At 35.6% G+C, this 27,659-nt stretch overlaps 1 protein-coding gene across 5 annotated transcripts in view; it reads left to right on the top strand.

Moving 5' to 3' along the window:
* Positions 1 to 382: 382 nt before the first annotated feature.
* ANO3 (anoctamin 3) overlaps positions 383 to 27,659 on the top strand; it is a 372,668-nt gene continuing 345,391 nt past the window's right edge. For 4 of the 5 annotated variants that reach the window (XM_072793741.1, XM_072793740.1, XM_072793739.1 and 1 more), the window contains exon 1: positions 383 to 897. In XM_072793741.1, the coding sequence (XP_072649842.1) occupies positions 744 to 897 (154 nt within the window). In that variant the 5' untranslated portion in view covers positions 383 to 743. Of the gene's footprint in view, positions 898 to 10,222; positions 10,334 to 11,425; positions 11,558 to 27,659 lie in introns of those variants that run through there. The other variant, XM_072793743.1, reaches the window with a different exon arrangement.

Genomic DNA, 27,659 nt, shown 5'->3' with positions numbered 1-27,659 from the left:
TTGGATATTTGGATATCAGATAAATGATTTGCAAGTATTTTCTTCCATTCTGTAGATTCCCTGCCTTTTCATTTTGATGTTGTTTCTTTGTTAATTTTGTTTGATTGTGCAGAAGCATTGTAGTTTGATTTACCTTTTAGTTTCCACAATCATAGCCATCTTTCAATAAGCATCATGGCTATAGTCTCGCAACCCTGACCCTGGAAATATCATTTAGGATTAATTTCCTTCCAGATTAAAACATTCCTTGATGAGCTGCCCGGTGGGAAAAAAAAAAAAAAAAAAAAAAGTTTCATTCTCTTACAGTCCTTAGCCCCACCCAGCTGATCTTTTGTATACAGAAATGTGAATGAGAACTTCCAATACCAAGTTACTAAAAGCATCTCTCTGCAGCCTTGCCTATGTCCTCACTTAGCCCATTTTACTTTTCATCGCAGCCTCTCTGAGATGGGGTTAGTGCTGCTATCATTTTAAGGCAGCAAGATACCATCAAGAAAAAAACGACTCTAAAATCCATCCATCCTGTTGAAGACAGTTGCCTAGAAAAAGGCATGAATACAGGAAGCTTAAGAGAGTCAGCTCTGCATGTTTTATCTCTTTTGGATTTCCAAGTGAGAATAATCACCGGAAAGCCTGGAGTTACTACAGATTATAATACAGTGATTTTTTTGTCCTGTCACCTACGATTTTTGAAACTTCAGTAGTGTGAACTTTGACTTACATAGCTCTTTAAGAATTTTGCAATGTCAACTGTGAAGTTTGAGCTGGATTATCTTTCTCCTGAAGGCTTTAAACATGAGCCTGCTTCCAACCCAGAGTTTACTTTAACCTGTTTGACTGAACTCTCTGATGATTCCAGTCAGTTGGAACTTCAGCACTCCAATTCTGTCCCCGCTGGTAAGCTAAACTTCAGTTTGATATTTTAGAGCATCTTACATTTGTATTTTTTTAATGTCAGGTATGTAACAAATACATCTCAATGTCACCTACTTTGTGGTGGTAAAACTCATGTCAATTTTAGTTTCTTTGATTGTTTTTCCACAAAACATATAAATTTCTACAAAAAGAACAGAGGGTTCTCTCAATAGAGTGAAATGCCAGAAAACAAATTTAAGGAACCCGAGAAAAGTGTTAATATTGAAGTAGATTTTGTTTTTCTGAACACTCAAGTCTATCAAGTCTTAGTTTTGTTTGCGATGATGGATGAAATCAGGGATTGTTTCCATGAACTTCAAAGTTCTGCCATCTTTCATTCATTTCTTTTATTTCTATTTTCTTTTATATAATTACATGAAGGATAATATGTGCTGTTTACCTTCTCATTAAGAACAAGAGAATATTCTTTTTGTTCATGTTATTTTATGACGTGATTATGTGACCTGACAATGTTGATAGAATTCAATATGAAAAAATCCTTTTTTGATACCTATGGGTGATAATCACTTATCTAGCATCCAACAGTTTTCATTTTTGCATTGCAGTTTTGAGGAAAAGAAGCTATATACACTAATAGCCTACATTCATTAAAAAATTCTGTGGGTTTGGCTTATGTGAACAGCTATGAGATGGCAATGGGGAATTAATTGGGCTTTGTAGAAAAAAATCGTCTAATAAATTAATATTTTAAATATTGTTCTAAAGGAAAATTCCCTTAAGAGTTAGTTGTTTATCTTTACTCATAAAAAAAGACAGTGCAATGAGAAAAGTAAAAGTTAAGCAAAGTCTTCATAGCTCTGGATGTTACAGGACATTAATCTTTGTCCAATGAAAAAGAACTTGCAGAAATAACAAATTCCATTTTGCAAGCAGAGGATTCTTCTAAGAAAACTTGGCATATTTATTTATTTTGAGATGTTTGAAAAGAAGTTTTATGTGACTCCCAACCAATCGTTGATTTGTTATTCATAGACTCTTTTGTATTATATGACTTGTTTTACAGTATGGGCGGTTCTATAATCAGAAGGATACAGCAACTTTTTAAATCTTCTTTCATCCATCCTGTTATTTCTCTTTTTTTAGATTGAAAGTATTACTGGGTATTGAACCTACAATTGCATGAATGGAAAAAATACATTCTTTTTTATAAATGAACAGTACAGCACAGTAGATGTAGATGGGAAAAGGAGGTTTACAAATAAAGTATTTACCAGTTTAATCATGGTTTAAATATCCATGTTCTTTTCACCAAATTTCTTGTCTCCTGGTCATCTCTGCAGTAAACTCAACTGCTGTCTTCATGAAGCTAGCATTGCACAACCATAGCTTAGGTATGAACTCTTCCCCAGTGCCTGGAAGACACTTTCACCTCAATATCCTTGGCAGTCCCCCAAATTCAACACAAATAAACTAAACTCCCTAGAAATGCCTCCTTCTTCTTACATTCTTATTTTTGTCAGTATCCTCTAAATCATCTCAAACACTCCTCGGCATTTATTTCATATAAAGTGCATGTTTATTTCTATGCATATTAGTTTAATGTATGTCTTCTTTACCTCCTGGCCCACCACTATGGTGCCAGTACTCAATACGGTGCCTGGCAATAGAGGACTGTTTATATCCTGACTCATCGATCGCCTGGCTGAGGGGCTGAAGGATTGGCCCTCTTCATTCCCCTAGTGCGCGCACCTGTATTGTCTTTTACCTTCTACCTTCTACTCTTGCCCATGGACAGACACATAATCCTTCCTAAGCACAAGTCTGACCTTTTCCCACTTTTGTTTGCAATTTCTATTAAATCTGTGTGGCCTGTGTTATACACCTGGTGCTCTAGGATCTAATTTTTTTCCCCCAGAACTTTGCCAGTTTCATGTAACCTACCTATAGCCTACAGGAATGATTTACTTACACTTTCCAATTACTGTTCATGTTATTCTTTCAAAATAATGTCCAATAATTATTTCTCCTTCCTAAATTTAGTAAGATCTCACTGAGAAGAAAAAAAAAAATTCATCTTCGTCCCAAATGCCTATGGTTAACTCTTTATATAAAGGAATATTTTCTGTCTCTAAGTTCTAAACAAAAGTTTGTCCTATATATAAAAATGTTCACATTCTAGGTTTTTATTGTTGTAAATACATATGTCCATGGCTCATCTTCTATTATATAATGTGATTAGATTATGCTTCTTGAAGGTAATCGCCTTTTCACAATTGTTTTTTGCATTATTCCTATGTCATAAATATGATTAATTAAGTGACTAAATGGTAAAGTGTAGTTTATTTTTTTATTCTTTTTTTTAATTTATTTTTTATTGGTGTTCAATTTACTAACATACAGAATAACCCCCAGTGCCCGTCACCCATTCACTCCCACCCCCCGCCCTCCTCCCCTTCTACCATCCCTAGTTCGTTTCCCAGAGTTAGCAGTCTTTACGTTCTGTCTCCCTTTCTGATATTTCCTACCCATTTCTTCTCCCTTCCCTTATATTCCCTTTCACTATTATTTATATTCCCCAAATGAATGAGAACATGTAATGTTTGTCCTTCTCCGACTGACTTACTTCACTCATATTTTTAATTTATTTCCTGTCACAGGGAGTATTTGTTTAAGTCTACTTCTACATGCATTTTATCTGCCAAAATACTATATGGAAATTACCACACAATTTTTTTTTGCTTGATGATACCATCAAACAAGATAGTACCCATGTGGAATTTGTCCTTCATTTAAAATTTTTATGAAGCATTAAGCATCCTAGAATCTACTTTGTATTCTAGATCTTTTCACCTTGTATTCAAGAGAATCAAGTTGTATCCATTTAAATGTATTTATTGGATTTTTTTTTAAAATAAAATATTCATTGAATGTCTATAACTGAGAGTTAGTGGTTGGAGTATCTATATGAAGATGAAACTGAGGTAACAGTGGAAGCAGGGAAAGAGTTTTCACCTCAGTAATGTGACAGTATGTTTTCAGCATACATATGCATGTATCCCTAGCATAGGGAAATAGAATATAATAGGTGAATGTTAGTCCATAGAAAGTTGTATATCTAAAAAGAAAAATATTCCATTGCCAGCAAAAACAGTATTTATACCTTTTACTTGTATAATAACTTGAAGATAATTCATACCTACAGAATATGAATAGTTCTCACAAGACATCCTAGAGGCAAATTTCATTTATCTTGAACTTTATTAAATAAGAGAAATCAAAGGCCAGAAAAATAATGCAATTGGACCTAAGTTGCACACATATATCTATCTATTGTGGTGTGTGTGTGTGTGTGTGTGTGTGTGTGTCAATGGGGTGGGTGGTGGCAAAAGGAGAAGAAAGAAGCAAGAAGCAAGCTCTTAATCTGTTTTGTGTCTCTCAACTTAGTGTCCTTTTTCTTTTCTCAACACTTCATGGAAAATCTGATTAAGAAACAGTACCATGGAAGAAAATGCTTCTTTATGTTTCAGAAATGGATTTCATCAGTAATCTGTAATGAGAATATAAATATAATTCCTGAATTCTGGATTGTGCTTTAAATAACTTTTAAGGTTATGAACATTTCCTCATCATGCTCATCATTATCACCATTGTGATATGAATGATAAGCACATACATATCATTTCCATACCTCAGGCAGTGCTGTGAATGTTCTGTATGCATATATATACACACACATACATGCATATTTACATGTGTTTTTTATAAATACACATACGTAAATATATATATATATATATATATATATATATGTATGTATTTTATCCTTGAGAAACAGGTAATGAAGCTTCCATCACAACACAGTCCAGCACATTTGTGAGTGTATGTGATTGAACTTTTAAAAAATTTGTTGATTTTATTTAATCTAGAATTTCATATTAGAAATTTAAATATTTATTAGACACCCAAGCCCTTTTACACAGAACATTTCCTAACATCCTGAAAGACCAGCTTTGGAGATTTGGAGAAATGAATTATGTAATGCTAGTGAAGTCATTGGAGAACTCTAATAAAAAGTCAAGGTAAGGTCCCGCTCAGCCACCAACAAGCAGTATCACTTGGGGCAAGGTTTTAACATCCCTCCTGAGTAATTTTTCTAATCTGTAAAATGTCTAGAATAGATCAGTTGATTTTAAAAGCCACCAACAGCTATAACAAAAAAGCTTAATGAAAATAATTAGATTTAGAACATTTCCAATGCACATCGTTAAGCTAGATAAAGACCAGAATGTAAAGAAGGGTCAAGACAAAGCTTCTGTTTACATATAATGTATAACAATAGTAAAAAAGTCAACATATGCAAAGAATTTCATAATTTATGGAGTTCTTTTATATTTGACTTTCGCAGCCACCTTGTAGATCAAATCATTTTTTACTCCCATTTTTATAAATGGAGAAACTGCATATCAGTGATATTTTACAGTGAAATTTTAGTAAGTGATAAACCAACTTGGACCCAGATTTCTCCAATTATAAATGTTGTTGCTACTACACTAGTATAAGTGCAAGTACCAGTCTTACTACTTAACCTGACAAAAACAACATTTACTATTTTATTGACAATGCCAAATACTTGAATCCTAGTCTACTCTCTAAATGTTCTGAAGCATGAGGAAGTAAAATATTATTATAATTATCCATCATATTTCAAGTATAGATTTATAGACCACTAGTTTACAAGCCAACTTGCTATTTTCAACTCAGAATGGTTGAGTTGAAATCTTTATAAGAAAAGATATTTACAAAAACTTTATAATCTAGGTAAGACTAATTGGTCTATAGAAAATGTTAACTTGCTGCTTTTAAATAATGACTGTGTTAATTTTGAATGTGTCCTATATATTGAGTCATTTTCAGAATGGTTTAATATCCTGTCCTATCTGTATTAGAAAGTCCATCAAATTCAAATAGTTCCTGGTAAACCAACCTAACTTTGGAGCAGTTAACTATTAAATACTAGAAGTTGTCCCACAGTTTCTATATTTAAAAATTGCCTTTAAGACATTTCCATAAATGACTCATTTCCTTCTTTTAATTCTTATTTTTTAAAAAATCCCCAATCTTAGCCAGGCGCTGGTATATTATTGATTGATAACAATATTTTGAGCCAAATAAGAACCCTTTCTGTTGCCTTTTATTTGCAGCTGAAGATTAACTTAAAATGATTTACCCAGAGTTACACAGTTACTTGTAACCTTAAATGGAGATAAGAAATTGGGTCTCATAGTGTCTTGTCCATTCCATTTTACACTAAAATAAATATCATCCCTCCAAGTTTCCTTGGTATAATGTCTGCCTGATACAAGATGAAAATAAACCTACTCTGCTGAAGTATAACTTGAGTCATAAGACAATTAACTATTGTGCTTTCCTAAGAATAGCAGATTTTAAGGTCTCATATGAGCTCAGTCAAATACCATATTTTTTAAAAAGTATTACACTATCCAGTATTAGCCAGAGGAATAAATATAAACATTTATAAACATCACATATCCCCTTCAAACCACATGATCGCAACACAGACACACATTCAGTCACTGCATGCTCTGAGAATTTGACTATATTTATCCTTCTCGATATGTCTTGGAACCTAGAAATGACTAACCACTCTGCAGAATTTCCAGCTGTGCTAAGGTCAGCATAAAAAGAAAATCATCATCATGGGTGATTGGGGCTTTATGAATTGGGCTTTGCACTCTTCATTTCTTTGTCTTAGGAAACAAAGAGCATGGTTTCTAAAGATATGCAAGGAGATCCAAAGAACAGATTCTGTTCTATGACCTAGGATGGAGGGTGAGTATCCAGCTAATTGCAGCCCAGAAGACCGTCTCTGACCAGAAAGTAAAAGGCTACTGTGTAAAAAGGTTTTTGCTTAGTTAGAAGAAATTAGAGGTTCTAAGTTCTTGAGATGCTTAGAACTATGACCGTTGCCACATGACTAATAATAGTTATTATGCTACCATCATCAACAACTTAGATTTATTAGATGTCTCCTCTGTGCCCAGCTCTCTGCCACTTCCTAAGAAATGTCTCGTATTTGGAAGGTCCAACGCCTGATGTAACTACATTCTCTAAATCTAGCTATGAAAAAAATCCATATATATTATTGAAATAGGTCACTATTTTATTCTGCTAGTCTCATTCAGGGCAGGAACATATCAGTTAGAGAATAGTGCTTTGGCAGGGTGGTTTCCAAAGTCAAGTATAGTCCATGGAGCACTTGCGTTAGAATCACCAGGGTACTCGTGATACATGGGGATTCTAGGATCCCATCCCAGATTCTCTGTATGTAAACTCTGTGGATGCTATCTCAGAATCTAGATTTTAGAAATCCCTCATGATATGTCCATACATACTAAAGTTTGAAAATAAGTGTTTTGGTCAAGGGTCATGATATGTTAATTAGCAAAGGCCCCCTACAATGATCTCTACATTCTGGCACTTTTTCCAGATAGTTTCTGATTGTACTACTCTACAACCAACTATAGGTCTTTCGTCAATAGGCTTTTATACTAAGGTTCTTGATCCACTGACATACTTGACAGAGTGTCTTCCTATTTTTCTTACATTTGCATATTACCCTCAGTTAAATTCAGATCAAACTCTTCCAAAGGGCCCTCCCTGTCATCCTTTCTATGTAACATCTAATTTTCCCTGTATTAGATGCCCAGAGTATCCATTTCTGTGGCATTGGTATCAATGTTAAATATTTATTTTCTGCGTTTAATCTTGCATTTAAATCTTTTGCTGTTAGGTATTGGGTGTAACTTTCAGCTTTCAGTGCAGTTTTAGTAAATAGAGAATAAACTCCCATGAGATAAGGGGTATGTTGTACTTTTCTTCAATTCCCTAGGCAGAGACCAGCAGAGAGCTCTATGAACTGAGAAGCTGAATTGCTTGTTTCTAATATGACTTTACAAAGATGGGCCAATTGATTGAAACCCTCACTTCCTTTGTGGAATTTTTTAATATAACTCTGATCTCTTAATGGCTCTGCCTAGGGGCCTTCAACTCATTCTGTCTTAAGAAGAGCAATCTAGATTCATATAATATGCATCCTTGGCTGCCATGGTAAAATGAAAAGTTAATGCTAATGTGATGTTGTAAAATGAAATACTCCCAACAACCATCATTTGGTTAAATGCCTACTGAAAATATGCTACTAGGAATTGAGTACATCTATTACAATTCAAAATGATAAGTTAGAAAGTGGCCTTTCTGATACCATACAAGGTATGATAATGGAAGTATTGATAAGTGGCCATTTCATACTGCATAATACCTGGTGGAGTTCACTAAATTGGATAGAGACAGAGACAGATGCAAATGCATAGATATTTTCCTTCAAAGATATCCTGGTATCGTGTCTTTGGTAGCAGATGAAAAGGTCTTACTCTGGTTTTGGAATAGGCCTCAGTACCTTGGCTTATACAGCACTTCCTACAGAAAACCAAGGACTGTGGTGAAATGTTTCTGATGAGATTCTCAGGTTGGCATCGTGATATACAGTCACAATCTTTATTCATAGAGCTCTTTCCGGAAGACAGTTGACAAAGGGCTCTCTATATAATAGTGGGTGGGTTCCCATCTTAAGGTATAAAATCAGGTAAGCTACTGATATTTTTTTAAAGATTTTATTTATTTATTCATGAGAGACACACAGAGAGAGAGAGAGAGAGGCAGAGACCCAGGCAGAGGGAGAAGCAGGCTCCATGCAAGGAGCCCAATGTGGGACACGATCCCCGGACCCCAGGATCACAGCCTGGGCTGAAGGCGGCACCAAACAGCTGAGCCAGCCCGCTACTGATAATTTATAACCAGTTATAGAAAATGTACTTTAGTTAACTTGCAAGTATTATTCCCTTCAAAAGTACAATAGATTCTAAAATCTAGAAATCATTGTGAGGTTTTAGGCTAAGTTTTCAGGGGAAAAATAAAATCATAGAACATGCTGATTATCAGCATGAAAAGAGAAATAGCTGCTGCTGACTCCAGAGTCATGTCGCTTTTGCTGAGACTGCAAAGCTCTCAGTTCTGCTCTGACCCCAGAGTACACTGAAAATCACTGAGTAAACAGGAAAAAGATACAGCAATACCCCTCTCTCCCAATCCTCTGCCCTGGTTGGTTTCTTCCTGAGTCACAGCTGAACTTCTACTCTGGAGTGGGAATAACTTCACAAGAGACACATTGGCCAAGAATAGGCAGTGGGTGGATCCAGCAAGAGAAAGCCGCTCTGGACTGGTTTCCTCATTTGAAAAGCAAAGGACTTAGAGGGTACATTCTCTGAACCTCTTTCAAAGATTCTCTGATTTAATTTTATAGGTATTTATTAAAAAAAAAATAAGGCTCTATCAGGAGGGTCCAGCAAGTTCTGCAAGTCACCATAAATTCTGATTTATTTTACTGCCTAATATAAATTTGCACGCTGGGGAAACTGTGTTTCATAACATGGGGATACTTTGCATGTCCTCAAGAATGTTGGAAAAACCATTGCTGTCCCTTGAGTCAGCTGTGGTGGATCCTATTATTGAGAGTGGTGTTTTGCCTATTTTTAGATGACCAATGAACTACCTACATTTCCCATGTTTATATCTTATTTTCACATTCTCAGGTTTCAGCTCTCATATTGTGTATCCTTTCCTTTATTCTGGTCTATAATTTGAGTTCTCAAAAGCTAAATAAACGTGTTATGTTCCCTGAAAATTCTATACAGAAAGTTCTTGCTCTCATTTATGAGTAGAAAATATATAAACTATAAATAAAATCTCAGATTTAATATTCTCATATTCTAATTTATATAAGTCCAAAAGTCTATGACATTTATTTTTATAATTTTTTGAGCTACACATTTTAACTGAACACAAACTGGTTGCTACAGAACCAATTGTCTACCTAAGAATAGATCCTCTAAAATAATCCAGTATCTTTGTGCAAATTAAAACTGTTATTCTGCATAAACGATAGAGAGGTAACTGCTTAGACCCTAGTCAAGCTAGAGCTCAGAGGTTGCTCTGATACTTTTTAGCTGTGTGATTTCTGTGAATCAGAAAATTCAGTGAACCTTTATATGTTTCTTTTTCCATATATATAATAAGGGTGTATAAATCTGTACCTCACAGAGAAGGTAAGAATATTAAATGAAACCACAACAGTATAACACAATGGCTGTCACTAGTAAGGATCTATGAAATGCTGTTAAGCTAAGTATATTATATAAGGTAGATTATATATTACAACAGCATTCCAGAATGTTGGAATATTCCAGAATGTGGTGATTAACCATGTTCTGGGGATTACAGTCCACATGAGGCAAATTGTGGAATCTACGTAGGGCAAACTGAGCTACTCAAATTCAAACATAGTTGTCCACAGGAACACACGACTCTACAGAGAATAAAGGTCACAAACTTCAGGAACATTTATTTTACTTGATAAGTTATCCCACTAATGTTTAATACTAAAATAAAGGAGGGTGTGGTAGGAAGTAGAATCAATGCTTAAATTAATTTTTATAATAAAATGCCAGACTTCAAAGAAATTCTTGTTAGCTTAGAGATGTGTGTGGGTATTCACTTTTCTCTAACAAGAGAGATGTTTCTAAAGGAAAGTTTGTGAGGCACTGGAAAGAAAACAGGTGCTGGTTGCACGAGAACCGAGATTTCACTTGGCCGCTCCGTTAGTGATGTCCCATGATGCCAGTGGGTGCTCAGTGCATTTGATGAGGCCAGTAGTTTGTCCTGGATCCAGGGAGGCTGTGTTAGTTTTGGCACCAACATCCCGAAACAATGTTCTCTTCTCAGAGTGTCATGGGTTTTTGAAAGCAGTTAGGGATTTTACTTAAATTCATTGAGAGGTGGGAAAGGGAAACTTTTCTGTGTGTGCTAGAAATTAAACTTCTGTATTTTGTTCCCCAAAACTAAAAGCAGGCAGAGGAAAGTCTTCACTATGTTCATCTTAAAAAGATGATATAGCCTTTAGAAGTGAGAGGCCTTATCTGACCACTGACTAGTGCATCAAACAAGGAGGCAGAGATTTTAGAGACAACCATGTATTATCTAGATTAACTTGACTAAACTCAGAGATGGGAAGGGCTAGATTCACAAGCTCCTTTTATATGAGAATGTGAGAGTGAGGCCAAGAAAGCATGATGAGTAGCTTGCCTAATATTACACAGATAATTAGATCTCGAGGTCAGTCTGTAATTTTCTCTATCCCGAATTGTCAGGCCCTCATGGGTCCTCTAACTCCCCTGGGTCACGATGATAAAAGATGGCTGGGCTTGGCACTGGACACCTTTGGCTGGGACTCAAACATAGATTTAGAGCTTGTGAAAGTTACTTAATATTTCTCTGCCTGTTCTTAGTGGGACACTCACTTTGCAGAATTGATTGTGGGATTGAGAAACCGTATGAAAAAAATGCCGTGTGCAGGGACAGGGCTTAGAATACATATTTAATGGATATGAGATGTCTCCTCGTTTACTACTTCCAGTGTTCTGCCTACGCGTATTACTCCCTTGTGTCTTCTCGACTCAGAAAGTGTTGGGCCATTCATATGAGTTGCTCTGAGGACTGGAGGTATTGAATCTGAAAATCAAAGTGGTCTACAAATACACACATCACTGTGAGTTTTCTAATGAATGCTTGTAACAATATGATTTTTAGATCAAACTTTCTTAAAAGTGATTTATGATTAATTTCAAAAAGATAAAGATCTGGGGGTATTGGTCTAAGCATCTCTGGTAACATAAGAATCCTGATATCATCATTTCTTGGTTTATTTTTCATTAACACTGAAGAAATTATCCTTCCCTTCTATCTGTCCTGCTGCTGTTTTCTTCAGAATTCTTATCTGATGCCCGTAGTTAAGCACAATTCAGTGTCTCATAGTTCTTGTCCACGGAATACTTGCCTCTCTCCAGCCAGATTTCAAAATTTAGGCTTATTTCCAAGGCCACAATGGAGAAAAGTCTCATAGCAAAAGCATGTAAAGAAACAGTGAGTTCTGTAGCAGAGTCAAGAGCATAGATTTTGGAAATCACCTGACTGATGCATACAAATGCTGCATATTTCATAATCTCTGGTGAAAATACAATAACCACAGAGAGCTTGGTCATTTTTTCATCTTGTTTTTTGCCTCAGAAGCCGAATGAAACTCTTCTCAACAATTTATCTCGTATCCTTATTATAGTTATCCTTTACATGATGAAGTGCTAAAAAGTAAAATTCTGTTCGCTCAATAAAATACATATGCAGATACTTTAAAATTTGAATTATAAAGGGCATTATTTCATCACAGATAAATGGTGGGCAAATAAGTGGAACTAGTGGATGTTCAAATATATACATCGTAATTACCTATGGGTCAACAATACAATGTAAGACCTAGCAAAATGTAAGGTATTGGTACAAGGTTAGGAAATAAGAGCTTCTGGGTAGCTCAGCTGGTTAAGTGTCGGACTCTTGATTTTGACTCAGGTCATGATCTCAGGATCTTGCGATGAAACCCTGTGTCGAGCTCTAGGCTTAGCGGGTAGTCTCTTTGAGATTCTCTCTCTCTCTCTTCCTCTGTCTCTCCCCCTGCTCTCTCTTTCTCTCTCTCAAATAAGCATATCTTACAAAAAAAATTAGGAATTAATTGAAAGGAGACTATAACATGCTGGCTGCTTCAAGTGTTAAAGGCATTCATTCATTACATTAATACTTAGTAGCTATATATACAATGCACCATACACACATGTAAACAAAATGCAGCCCTGTGCCATATATACAGTGTAATTTGACACACACCCCTGAATGCATCGATGCGAGTGGGTGCAGCTGGTATCAACCCTATTCTTCCTGACATCCCAGACTTCAGTGGCATCACTTGCCCCATTTTCATCCATGAGTACTTAGCACTAGTTAGGGTCTTTTTCAGTTTTAGGCTCGTGTTGTCATCAAACCCTAAACAAGGTCAGTATTCAAATCTTCAGTGGTAGATGCTTACAAAGAAGGAATTGGCAGCCATGGGCAAAAAGAGAGCCTGCATGGAGAATATTTCAATGTGGCCCCTGTGTAGATGTGTCCATGACAGTTTAATTTTGGTCTTTAATTTCCTGAAAGTTAAGCTAGGGAAGAGTCTTCTCCAGGGCTTATATTATATGTTTCTAAGTCAGAATGCCCCTTTATTTGTGATGATCTTCCCCTACTGTTTCTTTTTAATGTACACCTTATGGGTCTTGACTTGGCCGCCATTTTAATCCTCATCTGCATGAGCCTCCTCATCCTCCACAAATATCACATTATGTTGTGCATCCTCCGCCCATGTCATTTCATTCAACTCACCTGTTGGTTTTTTTCTTTTTTTTCTCTATTTTTTTATTTGTGCTTTTGGAGCATGGTGACTCCAGCCGCTGTAATGCAGAACATGGGCGCCATCACAAAGGATTGCAATTGAACGCCTCTCCTACCTCCCAGGTCTAGTGAAGCAAGAGGTAGAAGCAATGTCCTGTGTTATTCTTTTCCTCTCCTAGTATAAGTAGCAGGTGTTAGAGCAAGGGATTTAGGATGGTTCTGGAGAGTCAAGTTAGAATTTTAATATTGTACCTCAGTCACATGTTGAATTAATTAAATTTCGCTAAGCTATTCTGGAAAACCAACACAGTATATTATCCTGTTCCTTAGGGTAGTGGTTTTCTGTCTCTCATGCGGTGAACTTTAGAGTTTAACTCTCATAGCACACAGAAGTTGCTTGTAAGCTGCTTGTAAGTCGGAACTGATCACTCAGGGGGAAAATGAGGTGACTATTCATTATAGTGTGTGCCAAAGGGAAAAATCAATGATAAAGGATATATGTTTTGAACTTTCAGAAGAAATAGATCTGTGTGGCCCCAAGAGAATAGAAATGGAAAGAAACTTGAAAGAGGGACAGACTGTTTAAAAGAAAGGAGGAAGTCACTCCTAGGAAATGAAAAGGAAATGAAATGACATGGATCGACCACAGTATATGGTGTCATAAAGTATTCATTTGTATGTCTATGCATACATGTGTTTGTCAGTTTTTTTTTTTGCTTTTTTTTTTTTGTTTTTTGTTTTTTGTTTTTGCCACAATTACATACATACCTCTTTCTACCAGCATGAACATTCTGGATTTTTCTTGGAAGATCAACCTTTTTCCTCCTACCCTCTGATGATATAGTCTGTGCCCCTAATTTAAAGTGTGCCTGAGGTTAGCCTTCCTTCCAGTGATTTCAGTCACTAGGCTAATGAATTCCTTATGGGATGTTGTTCATTTGACTTGACTCTTCTATCAATTATAGTAGGAAGAGTTTTCAATAGTGATATGGTGATAAAATTTCTAGTTTTTGGTAGGACAGTGACAAGAAAAGGTCAGCTTGGTTAGAGTGAAAGATTGACGTTGTAGGAGAGTGGAAGGTAAGCTAAATATGGATAGAAGAGTAGGCCTCAAATGCTAAATTAATAATGTTGACCAGTACTGTTCATAGACACCTTGCTATTTCTAGGAGACCCACTTTAGCTTTCCTCACTTTTTAAAGTCAAGGCCTTGGTAACATTAGGCTGGGGCCACAGCCAAGCCATCATTATTAACTCAAGGAAGTAAAAAAACTGTGGCCTTAACCTCTGCTCTCAAGGTTCCTGGCCCTATACTCTTTTGCAGCTAAAATAGATAAAAACTAAGCCTCGTATAGAAGTTTAATGTGTCCCCAAGGCAACATTGAGATTTTCTCTTCCTCCCACTAAGAGAAATTTTTTTATTTAATTTGTAGGGGGAGGAGGAAGTGGCTAATCTTAGGCTGTTTACAGAAACTCCTCCTGGGGTCTCAGATTGGCCTAGCCTGTCCGATTTGTTCTATTTCAGGGTGGAATCCATGTGGGTCCTTCGTGTTCCTGTTTTCCATTTCATGCAGGGATCGGACCTAGGCATAAATTTATACTTGCAGAGCCACTGAGAGATGTCATGTTTAACCATCTGGTCAGAAACTGGGCTAAAGTTTCTTCTACCCTCTGAGAAGCTGTGGCTACAGAAGTTGTTGATGTTAATGACTTCCTGTGTTTGTATATACTCAGGTTACCTGAGGGGAGCAAAAATCAATGGATTTTATTTTCCTTATTTGAGGAAAATGATTTTTTTTCAGTGGGTGGTTCTAGGACTAAATATATAAGACCTGTCTTGGCAGTTGCAGTGTGTCACAGTTGCACCAGAGCACATTTTCGCCTTCTTTATGGAAACGTTCAGGGAGGTCTCTTATAAGAAAACTTACTTTGTCACATTCTGACCATGATGTTAGGGGATAAAACCATATTCTCTGAGCGGGTTTGCTTTATGACCACAGAGTATCCTACTGATTTAGAAAAGAGACTAAGCCTGTCCAATCAGAGTGGACTTTAGGACCTTGGTCAGGAAGGCTGAGCTTACCTTCCGAGCTTGGGAAAAGGGTATTGAGGCTGGAACTGAGACTTGAAGCAAGTAAGGGCCTAGTGTTGTCAGGGACTATCAGTGGAGACTAATTATAGAGAAAACCCAGAGGAAGCAGAGCCAAGAGATTGGTAACACTGTCATGTTTGAGTTTTAATCAGGTTCTAACTAAGGCTAATCTCAACCTGGAGCTCAGTCAAATTAAGTCCATTATGTTTTCCCAAACTAGTTTATATCAGGATTTATGTAGCTATTTCTAGTTTGGTATATAGGAGATATTTCCTCCTTGTGCCTCTCCCCTTGGAAGGCTCTTTCTTTTTCCTCAAAATTTCTCTCAAGGATTTTTCAAGTATTTCTTTCTCTTTGAAGCATTTTTTGTTCTTTGATACAGCTTGGCAGTTTGTTACTCTGTTATAATCTTTATCATATAACACAGTGATATGTTTGCTTATCTGTATCTCTCATAGTGTAAATTACTATAATCCATTTCATAATACTTATTTAGCACTTATTCTGTGTTAAGCTTTGGGGGTATAGGGCTGAGCAAGACAAGCATGGTTTGTGCTCTGTGTGAGGGCTGTTTCAATTCTCATATACAACAAATGCTTGCAAAATACTGAATTAGTGCACAATTCAAAACATATTTATCTCTGAACCTTTTTTTTTTTGACTGACATCACTCCACAGACATCTTAAATCTTTATTGAATATCCACCTTTGCCTTAATTTATTTCTTAACATTTTGAGAGCTGATGCTTCACTTTCATAAGCCATATATCTCAGATCTTCAAAGAGTTCCCAAATCAAAACTGCAGAAATATTTACCAAAGCAGATAAAACTCCCTCTGAATCATAATGTCACTGAAAGTTACATTTATAACACCATGTGGACACAGTCCGTACTTGCCACCCTTTCAATCTTCACTATCATTTTATCGTCTGTGTTGTAAAAAATATTACAGTGACTAGATCACTAATTGAAATGGTTTTAAAAAATACCTTTTCTTATTTCCATACACAGCAGACTATAGATTACGTTCAAGTGATAGATCAACCCCTACTTGACAATTCACTCTTAAGAGTCTCTAAAACTATTATGCCCAGGCTAAGAACCAAGGAATAATGATATGTTTTGGCTTTATTTTTTTTTTTTAATCTAACCCATCATCCTTAGTTGGACTTTTATCCTGCCTTATGCCAAGGCCCATTTTTCAAAAGAAATGTTTGCATGTGTGACTTTTCAGGAGTTATTATTTACTTAAATGATGAATGGAGAAAGGATGAGGAGAGAAAAATATCACGAGTTCATGCTGCTGGCTTTGATCTAAAGCTAAGTGACTCATATTATTCAACTTTATAAGTTAATAAATCAGAAGTGGAATTACATTGTGTATTTTCAATGTGGTCAAGAATATAGAAACCATGAATATCAAGTTCATGAATATCATTATTGTGGAATAGTAATAGAGTTCATTCAGTGGAACTCTAAGTTACTTGAAGTGATAATGATTTGTATATTCAAACTATTTTAAGTAAAATATTGAATATTTTTTTAATGTTGAATATTCCACGTCTGTGCATGAAGTTATATTTTTATTACTGTCCCTCAGAGCCTTGCAGGTTCCAATGTACAGCTTATCAAATGAAAGCTTGATCACTCGTAAAACCCTGATGGAGCTGTACCAGTAATTTCAGGCAAAACAGCCTTATTTATGCTCCTACTCTGCTGCTACATTGCAATCATTTATGAAAAAGTCACTTAAGAGTTTAGGATACAGCTGATGTTGGAAGCACTCCTGATCCCCTGGAGACTGGATTCAAGATATTAGCTTCCTTAGTTTTAACCTACCTACTCATATAATTGGTTGGATCTAAGATAAGACAATCAGCAACTAAAATTTCTTAGAAGTATCTTATCCAGAATTTCTAACTGACCTCAAATAATCTCCTAAATTCTATTTATTTTCAGAATGCCATTATTTTTTTATTTTAAAAAAGCACTTTTTAAAAATCTGATGTATGGATCTTGATCAGGGATACATATAATGCACTGTTTAGTAAGGAAGATAGCCACTTGTCTGTTAAAATGCAACATGATTAGTGTTATAGTAAATTTATGAATAATGTGTTGTGAAAACACATTGACGGAAGTGATATGTTCTGACAGAAGTAGGAATGAAGCTACAGAAAAAAATAGCTTGAGGGAGGAGATATTTGCACAAAATATTCATGAGTAGGATTTTTTCCATGAAGCTGAAATATGAGGAGGAAAGGTAGTACCGGTAAAGGGAACATCATGGTCAACCACAGAAAGGCATGAGAAAGCAACTTATAATTGAGAAAGCAAAAGCAGTCTTTAAAGCCATCCCTAAAACCACTAGAGATGTTTAATAATTCCTCTGAATTTTTAGAATGTCTTTCATATATTTGGTAGAATAGGTGTTTTGTTTTGTTTATGAGTTTCTTAGAATAACTCCCTTTATCAAACTCTGTGTTCTTAAGTGCAGGGGCCATTTCTAATTTATCTTGCAAAACATACAGCCCTTGGCAGCCATTCAACATAGTTGTCAAATGAATAGCGATGTAGCTGGACTGTGGGTTGTGTGAGACAGAGATTGGAAGATAAGGAGGTTAAGTTGGGCCAACTTGCAATGGGATTTGAATGTCAAAACAAAGCAGTTTAGCCTGTATTCGTTCAGTGAAGACAAGCCTCCAAATGTGTTTAACCAGGTTAGTGAAAGGGCCTGAGCTGTGCTATTGCTATTTCCCTCCCCAAAAAAGGGGGGGGATATTTTCTTTAGCCTCAGAATGAAGGCTAATTGTCTTAATAAAAATATTTTAGCTTGGTCACACACAACTCTTAGCATTTTTTATTTTGTTTTTGTTTTAATAATTAGGAGGCTCCTGATAGAATAGACACTGATTTGTGACGAAGAGGTCATTATCTGAACAGTGGGTATTTTGGTGTATGGTTAGCTTCAGCTGGAACAGATACTCCCAAGGGAAGGCACCTTATTCCAGAAACTTCCTCTGAAAACCTAAGGAATTTAGTGGCTTGACTAGGAACTTGTTTTAAATATGCTAGTCTCTAAGTATAAGAGCCAGTCATTCCCATAGGCATTGGATTGCACAGTCCTATTTCCAAGTAAAATGGCAGTTACATTAAAGCTACCAATCCATGCCTGAGAAACCGTTGTCTAAGACCCACAGTGAAGCTTAAGCTTCAAATTTGTCCTCTGCTAGTAATTTTTACTCCATCACATCTTAAAGGAGAATCCTGAAACCTTTTAAGAAAAATGGAGTTACATGATATATGCAAAGGGCAAAGAAAGCAAGAGATGCTGACAGCCTATAACAGTATATTATTGTAGTTTCCGAATTACAGTTCAAGTTTCATGGTTTAGTTTCCTATTGAATATATCACAGAAACCTAAGCAATTTCTGATTGAGATAAAGAAATTGTCAAACATAATTTGGTTGTACATTTGGAAATTTGATTTAATTAGTAATTTGCAACTATTTAAATATCTGTTAACATGATTATAATACTCTTTTAATTTCTAAATTACTAATTTTAGCTTCTGGTTTATATTACTTGAATCTTCCATAGATGCAAATGTCACCTTTCCCTGATTTCCTCACGTGATTCAATCAATTCTAAATGGAAATATTATGTTAGAAATTCTATATAATTAGAATTCTTCTTAAAAAAAATCAGAAATCTGGTGTGTGTTAATAAGCTTGGCCTATGTGTCTGAGTAAACTATTATCTTTATGTCTGTTTTCCCTATTTCTGTAATAATAACAATACCTTTTCCTTACTGGGTAGTATCAGAAAAAATTAGTTTATGTTTTAACATGAACAAACATCCCCAAGGAAGAGACAAGGGAGTATGCAGAGGATGTCAGCCTAATTATTATTTGACAAATGAAAACGATTTTCTGCTCCCAGTACAAAGCTATTTCTTAGACTGAAAAAATAAATGTGTAGAAAGACAAATTAATCAGAATATTCTCAATCAAAATGGTCTAGCTTAAGGCTAGTAAGTTATTTATTCTCATTTACAGAATAGTTGTACTGAGGTTTTGACGTGCTAGGGCATAATGCACATTGAAACATTAAGTTAGGCATAGAGCAGACGAATGAACATACAGGAAAGGAGCATTCTAGTGTGATGCTGTAGTTTTGCTTTGCTCATTTAAAAACTGTGTCTCACTTATAGTTAATTTCTAAAATAAATTCAAATTAATAGGAAATATAGTACCCAGAGAAATCATCTTACAGGGATTTTTAAAAATTAAAGCTTATTTTGAAAAATATGAATGGCTTGAACTAAATTAGATTTTTAAATCAGTAAATAATATTCTAAGGTATTGGGGATTTTTCCTCTATAACCTCTAGAAGTTTGAAAGAAGAATCTCAGCAATTCTTTTTTGTATCCATAGGCTAATTGCTTCATTAAGTGTTAAGATGTGGGTTTAAAGCCATATACCAAAAACAAAACAAAACAAAACAGAACAAAAAAACTAAATTAAAAAAAAATAATAAAGCCATATACCTCTCTTTACCAAGCATCTTGCATGAACCAGTGCCTTCAACTTCTCTGTTCTTTCAAAGTTTCTTTATCTCTAATAATAATAATAACAACAATAATTCATAAAGCCCTTACTCAGTAGCAGGCGCTGTTCTACATGCTTTTTCTTTTTTTTAATTTTTATTTAATTTTTATTTATTTATGATAGTCACAGAGAGAGAGAGAGAGAGAGAGAGAGAGGCAGAGACATAGGCAGAGGGAGAAGCAGGCTCCATGCACCGGGAGCCCCACGTGGGATTCGATCCCAGGTCTCCAGGATCACGCCCTGGGTCAAAGGCAGGTGCTAAACCGCTGCGCCACCCAGGGATCCCCTACATGCTTTTTCTAATTTAATTTCTTTAGTCATCAAAATGGCTCAGTGAAGATGTTACTATAATTACAGAGAAAAACAACTGAGATAGATGTTAGACAGGTTCCCCAAGACCACATAGTTTGTAAGTGATGCAGCAGGGGGGAATCCAGACACTTAATTTGCTAGTAGTACCTACACTAGATTAGAGCAAGGTCAGTAAAACATGAAACTTGTGAAAGTGACCCTGGGGCACTTTATTTTTATTAATATGCTCCATCGTAGGTCAATATCAAAATATCTATGAGGTAATGATGTCAAAATCTCTTGAAATGGTATGTAGATTAAAGATATATAATACCAAGCCTTTTCCACTTCATTTGCTGAGCATTGAGAATGGAAGCTCCCCACAGAGAGCCACAATCCCACAGATCATTTAATTGCAGAGAATTTAGTGATTTGAGAAATATAAAATGTCAAAACTAAAGATATTTCCTTGTATTATGAAAATATTATTAGCCTTCATCGAAGGAGAAAAATGGGCCTTAGGTATCCAAAGCACCTTTTTAAAGACTATTTTGATTAACATTTTTAACATATTTTGATTAACATATTTATTGAGCTTTTCCCACACACATACGCACACAGAGACATTATATATATAAAATAAAAGCAGTTAGCATGATTTTGCCTCGGATCTGAATGAGACAGCAGGCTTGAGTACAGTCATCTTGAGACACCACGGCCAGAACAAGAAAGGCATCAAGGTGGTCTTTTGTATTTTCATTTTTCTGATTCATTAAATTTATTTCATTTCAGAGTGTCTAAAGAATATGTGAAAGGGGGACCTAGCTGACTCAGTTGGTAGAGCATGCAACCCCTTGATCCTGGGGTTGTGACTTTGAGCCCCACATTGAGTATAGAGATTATTTAAAAGAAAATCTAAGAAATAAAGAAATAAAGAGAGAGATAGAAAGAGAGAGAGAGAGAAAAGAACAAACATGTGAGATCCTGATGTTGCATTCTAACCTTTTGCTTCAATAAAAAGGAATAACTTTTATGTCACCAGGTAAGTATATTCATTAAGTGAGCTGATATGAAAATACTGGGTAAACTGTAAAAACAATAAATGTATAATAAATAAACTGATTTGATTTAGTAGGAGTAATCATCATCATAATAATAGGAGAAATTTAATGAGAGTCAACACCAAATGCACTATACTTTGTACTGACATCTGTTGTTGCTTTATCACAAACTTGAGAGCAAATTCTATTTTAGTACACCAATGGATTCTTGTCATATTTTGTAGAGAAATTATTATATTCTTGACAGGGTCACGAGCTGACTTTAAAGGTCAAGTATGATATGTCTATGATGCAAATAGACAAAGTTTGCAGTGGGCCTTGGGATGAAAGAATAAAAATATTCTCTTGAAATCTAAGGCAAAAAGCCGTATCAACTGAACTAGTCCGGGAGTTTCCCGTACCAGGGGCACCTAAAATCCAACTGATCTTTCCTATTAGTGGTTTTCAATCATTTCTGCATTTGTCTGGAAAGCGAATCACTCTCCAGGTATTAAAATGTTCCTTAAATGAATCTCTTGTATTCATACGTCCCAGCCACTGGACTCCCGACCATAGCCACTCACTATCCTAACAGAGTCTTAACTCAGGGGCCACCGTATCATGAATAGCTTTCTTTATTGGAGCAGGGAAAGCAGAAATACGGTCCTGCTGGCCAAACCAGTGCACAGGCATTCAGGAATTACCTAGAAACAAATAAGAAAAGGAGAGGGAGAAGCAAAATGTAAGTGGTGTGCACAAAGGTTAAGTATATGTGCTTCTCTGTTGAAATTGGGGGGAAAAAACAATTCTGCATTTCCTGAAGAGATCATTGGTTTCTGGAAAGTATTAAACTTTTATATTCCAATTGCGACTTCAGCCCTCTGTTCCAAGACCTACTGTCTGAAAAATCATACAAAATTCAAGATTATAATATGCTCTCTATAAGACTGTGTATCATAGGTAAGGCAGTAACTTTTGGGGGAGTTAGATTTATTTTCTACTGGCTTTCTGTGATTGAGAATTGTGGACCTGGTTAACCAAGCAGCCATCCACCCACTCCCTAATTTTATATGGGTTGATCAAGTCCTACAGAGATTTCAGTGTGAATAATATGAACTTATTCTCTGTGAATATGATGATGGCTAATAAATAAATAAGTTTAATAAATGAATTCATAAACCATTGCCTCAACCAATAAATAACAGCTCCCTCCTGACTAGAAGGAGTGAATTTATTGATGTCGGTGTTGTATATTCCTCATCTCTGTTAAATATAAATCTTCTCCTTGTGGCCAAACATTCTGGTCTGATGGACTTCTCGTCTTCCATCATTCCTCCTTGACAATTTATCTCTTGAAAAAGAAAAAATTCTGCCATATCCTAGGTAGTCTGAAAGTCAAGTAAATCTTGGATCAGGAAGAAAGAATATAAATTTATAAGTCTTGTGTGTTCTAGGAGTAGCAGCCACTAGGAATATGAGTATTATATTATATTCTGGCTCAGAATTGTTGGTGGGAATTGTAAATAGCAGTCACATAAGTGTTGCCACTTCATTTGCTTTGTTTTATTAGGCATCTTTCATATATGTGTGCATGCCCACACACATATGCACACACATTCACATATGCATCTACTCCTGTGGTATAATATAAACTAGAATAAAATTCCATCTTAATTCAAATTAAATCCTTTAAATATATGTAGCTGCACAAACTTCCCCAGGTCAATATTTGATGCCATTTTTCCTAGACTCACATCTATCTCGATTCAACCATTTTCCAATACTTCTGAGGATCAGAAGTATACACTAAGCCTTTTTATATTAATCAGCATTTATTTAGTGGTTGTTATATGAAATATACAATTCCACCTTTTTTATGCAACCAAGTCTTTTATTGTTATTTTTTGATAGAGAATGAGAGAGAGGATGCATGCAAGTGGCAGAGAGGGGCAGAGGGAGGAGAGAGAATCCCAAGCAGACTCCACGCCCAGCACAGAGCTCTATGCGGAACTCCATCTCACAACCCTGAGATCATGGCCTGAGCCGAAATCAAGAGTCAAATGCTTAACTGACTGAGCCACTCAGGTGCCCCCGTGCAACCAAGTTTTTAAAGCTATGATTATTTAACCAAATGTTCAGTAGCTTCAATTGGATATTTCTCAGGGACACTGTATGCAAATACAGTCATCTGAGCTAATTTTGCACTTTTATTCAACATGTGATGAAAACAAGTTTCTTACTTCGTCAAATTATGGACGTAATTTTAAAGTTCACTTTTGTTTCTTTAAAGAAATGGGGGAGGGGGAGTGAGAAGAATTGGATCTTGAAGAAAAGTTAAACTATAGAAGTGAGTAAAGTAGCAGAAGGCAAATGAGGCAACGAGGAAAGGTGTCAACAAATGGCGACCTTTCTAGACCTAATCAAGACTATTTTCACATAATAAAAGTTCTCCTATAAAATAGGAAGTAGATCCCTGCAGTAACTCAAATCCTAGATTGCTGATTCTGGTAAGATGACTTTCTAGTACTATCCTGATGAATCTCCTTTAAGCCTAATTAGAGCATATTATTCACTTGATGGTAACTATCCTTTCCTAGATGAATGTGTGGTCAGGGAAAACCTGGCTTAGGATCTTTCAGGAACTATAAGGAAAAAAATCTAATTCTGAGATTACAGGAACTAACTAGTCTTCCCATCATTCCTCCTTGACAATTTCTATAACACTGTATGTGGCGGGAACTAAGGACAATATCAGCCTGGAAGTTTCTGGTGTGTGAACAGTCTTAAGAGTACTCTTCTCATACTAATACAGCTAATCTCAAGGTGAACTTCAGAAAAATTCAAGTTTTCTGCTTTTTAACAAACTAAAATAAATGATATACTTTGATTGATGTACAAATTAATAAAGGTGAGATGAAAATGTTTGTGTACCTGAAATGTGTAAAAGAAGGTCTATTTCAAAGAATCGGTCTTTATTCATTTAAATTTGCATCTATCTCTCTCTTCAAAGTATGTTACATTTAAATGTTTCTTGATTTGATTTCTATTTGAACTACTGGAAGTTTAATTAGATTTTTTTGAATCCAGATTATAATTTAGTTTATCCACATATAGCTTTTAAGAGGAAACTAATTTTAGGTATTTGTTCTGAACATTAGTTTAATTTCCAAAGCTTTTTATAATAAGGGAGTTTCAAAAGAATAATTTTCATGTACGTGACCTTTCATGTTATACCAGCACATAGATTTTCAAACAAATATTTGTCTCTTGAAATAAAAATTACAATATAATATGCCAGTCTCCTAAATTGGCAAAATAAAACCAAGTTACAAATGCTGCTTCTCTAAACCATATATCTATATTTACGAATATAACTATCAAAATTGCATTTTTTTTTCTGTTTTGCTTTCAGGGTTAAGGGGTTAAGTGATGGTGGTTTGTAAGATAGGCTAGGACATTCCAGGTTTTAAGCATTTACGACTATCAGGGTCCACTATCTGCTTCCCATAAAGAACTGTTCATTCAAGAGTTAGGCTTGGATTCTGTCAAAAATGTTCCACATTATAACAATAACCCTGACATAGATTGCACCGACAGTGTTTGGTGTGCAGCTCCATCCAGAGCTACAATCTCAAAAATAGTTTGATTCCTCTTTATATTCCATCTTCTACTCAATTTCTTCATTTCCTTCCCCATCTCAGCAGAATATTCTTAGAGTTTTCAGAACAGATTTAGGTTAAACATTCTATGCTCATGGATTGAAAGAACAAATATTGTTAAAATGTCTATACTATCCAAAGCAATCTACACATTTAATGCAATCGCTATCAAAATACCCCCTGCATTTTTCACACAGCTAAAACCAACAATCCTAAGATCTGTATGGAACCACAAAAGACCCCAAGTAGCCAAAATAATCTTGAAAAAGAAAAGCAAAGCCAGAGGCATCACAGTTCTGGACTTGTAGTCATATTACGAAGCTGTAGTGATTAAGGTGGGAGGGCACTGGCACAAAATTGGACGTGCAGATCAATGGAACAGAATAAAAAATCCAGAAATGAACCCACAACTATATGATCATCTAATCTTCAACAAAGCAGGAAACTATGTCTAATGGAAAAAAGAAAGTCTCTAACAAATGGTGTTAGGAAAACTGGACGGCAACATGCAGAAGAATGAAACTAGACCACTTTCTTACACCATACTCACAAATAAATTTCAAATGGATGAAATACCTAAATGTGAGACAGGAAACCATCAAAACTCTAGAAGAGAAAATAGGCAGTAATCTCTTTGACATTAGCCGTTGCAGCTTCTTACTAGATATGTCTTTTGAGAGAAGGGAAGCAAAAGCAAAAATAAATAAATAAATAAATAAATAAATAAATAAATAAATAAATACAAAAAACTATTGAGACTTCAGGATAAAAAATCTGCACAGTACATCTGCATAATTAAAAGACAGCCTTCAGAATGGAAGAAGACAAATGCAAATGACATATGTTAAATAAAGAAATAATTTATCAAACTCAACACCCATAAAACAAATAATCCAATTAAAAAATGGGCCAAAGACATGAATAGACAGTTTTTCAAAGAAGGCAAACAGGTGGCCAACAGACACATGAAAAGATGTTCAACATCACTCATCATCAGGATGTACACATCAAAACTACAGTGAGGTAACACCTCACACCAGTTAGAATGTTTAAAATAAAGAACACAGGAAACAACAGGTGTTGGTGAAGATGCAGAGAAAGGGGAGCCCTCTTACACTGTTGGTGGGGATGCAAGCTGGTGCAGCCACTCTGGAAAACAGGAAGGAGAGTCCTCAAAAAGTTAAAAATAGAGCTACCCTATGACCCAACAATTGCACTACTGGGTATTTACCCAGAGGACACAAAGATACTGATTCAACCTGATGCTGATAGCAGCATTTTCAACAATAGCCAAATGATGAAAAGAGTCCAAATGCCCATCAACTGATGGAAAAAAGATGTTTATATATATAATATATATATTATAATGAAATATTACTCAGCCATAAAAAAAGTATGAAATCTTGCCATTTGCAACAATGTGGATGGAGCTAGAGAGCATTAGGCGAAGTGAAATAAGTCAGAGAAAGATAGATGCCATATGATTTCACTCGTATGTGGAATTTAAGAAATAAAACAATTGACCATCATGAGAGAAAAAGAGAAGCAAGCCAGAAAACAGACTCCCAACTATAGAAAACAAACTGAGGGTTACTGGAGGGGGGTGGGCAGTGGGATGGGTTAGATGGGTGATGAGTAATTAAGGCGGCACTGGTGATGAGCACTGACTGTTGCATGTAAATGATGAATCGCTTGATTCTACACCTGAAACTAACACTACACTGTATGTTAACTAGCTGGAATTTAAATAAAAACTTCAAAATCAAGAAAGCCAAAAAAAAAAAAAAAAAACCTACGAAAAAGATAAAGTATCGTGTATTCACACAATGAATGGAGCATCAAAATAATAATTAATAAAGTATAAAATAAAGAACCAGATTTACGTTTATAGAAAAGTTGAGGAAATAATACAGAGACTTCCCTATATACCCCATACCTGGTCTTCCCTATTACTAACATCTTGCGTTGGTTTGGCACGTTTGTACAATTAAGAAACCAATATTCATGTGTTATTATTAACTAAATTCCATATATCTTTTTCAGATTTCTTTAGTTTTTACCTGTAGTCCTTTTGTTGTTTCAGCACCTCATGCAGTATCACCACATTATTTTTACGTGTCATGATTCTTTAGGGTCCTTTTGGCTGCAATAATTTTACAGATTTTCCTTATTCCAGCTTTGAGTACTGGTCAGGTATTTTATTGGAAGTCCCTCAACTTGTGTGTCTTATTCTTATTTCATGTTTAGATGGGGATTATGTGTTTGCGGGAGAAGAACCACAGGTGTAAAAAGTCATTGCACTATATCATACTTTCAACATGACTTATGACTGTCATAATTGACCTTTACCACCTGACCGGAGTAGTGTTTATCAGGTTCCTCCATTATAAACTTTTTTTTTTTTCTCTTTACCATATCATACTCTTTAGAAGGAACTCACTCTGTACAGCCTGCACTTAAGGAGTAGGGAGTTACGTTCGGTAGAGGCAAACCCTTGAGGGAGCATCATCTAGATAAATTATTTGAAATTCTTCGGAATGAGTTTTCTCCCATTTGTTTAGATTTTCATTTATTTTTATCAGTATGGACACATGGCTACTCCTTTTATACTTTGGACTTTAACACAACACTACTCTGTTGCTCAGATGTTCCAGCTTTGGCCATTTGGAGTTGTTTCAGTTGTCTCCTGGGTTGCTT

This window comes from Canis lupus, chromosome 23 (genome assembly GCF_048164855.1).
Source record: "Canis lupus baileyi chromosome 23, mCanLup2.hap1, whole genome shotgun sequence".
Lineage (NCBI taxonomy): Eukaryota > Metazoa > Chordata > Mammalia > Carnivora > Canidae > Canis > Canis lupus.
The sequence above is the reverse complement of the archived record's forward strand: the minus strand, read 5'-3'. Positions and strand labels throughout refer to the sequence as shown.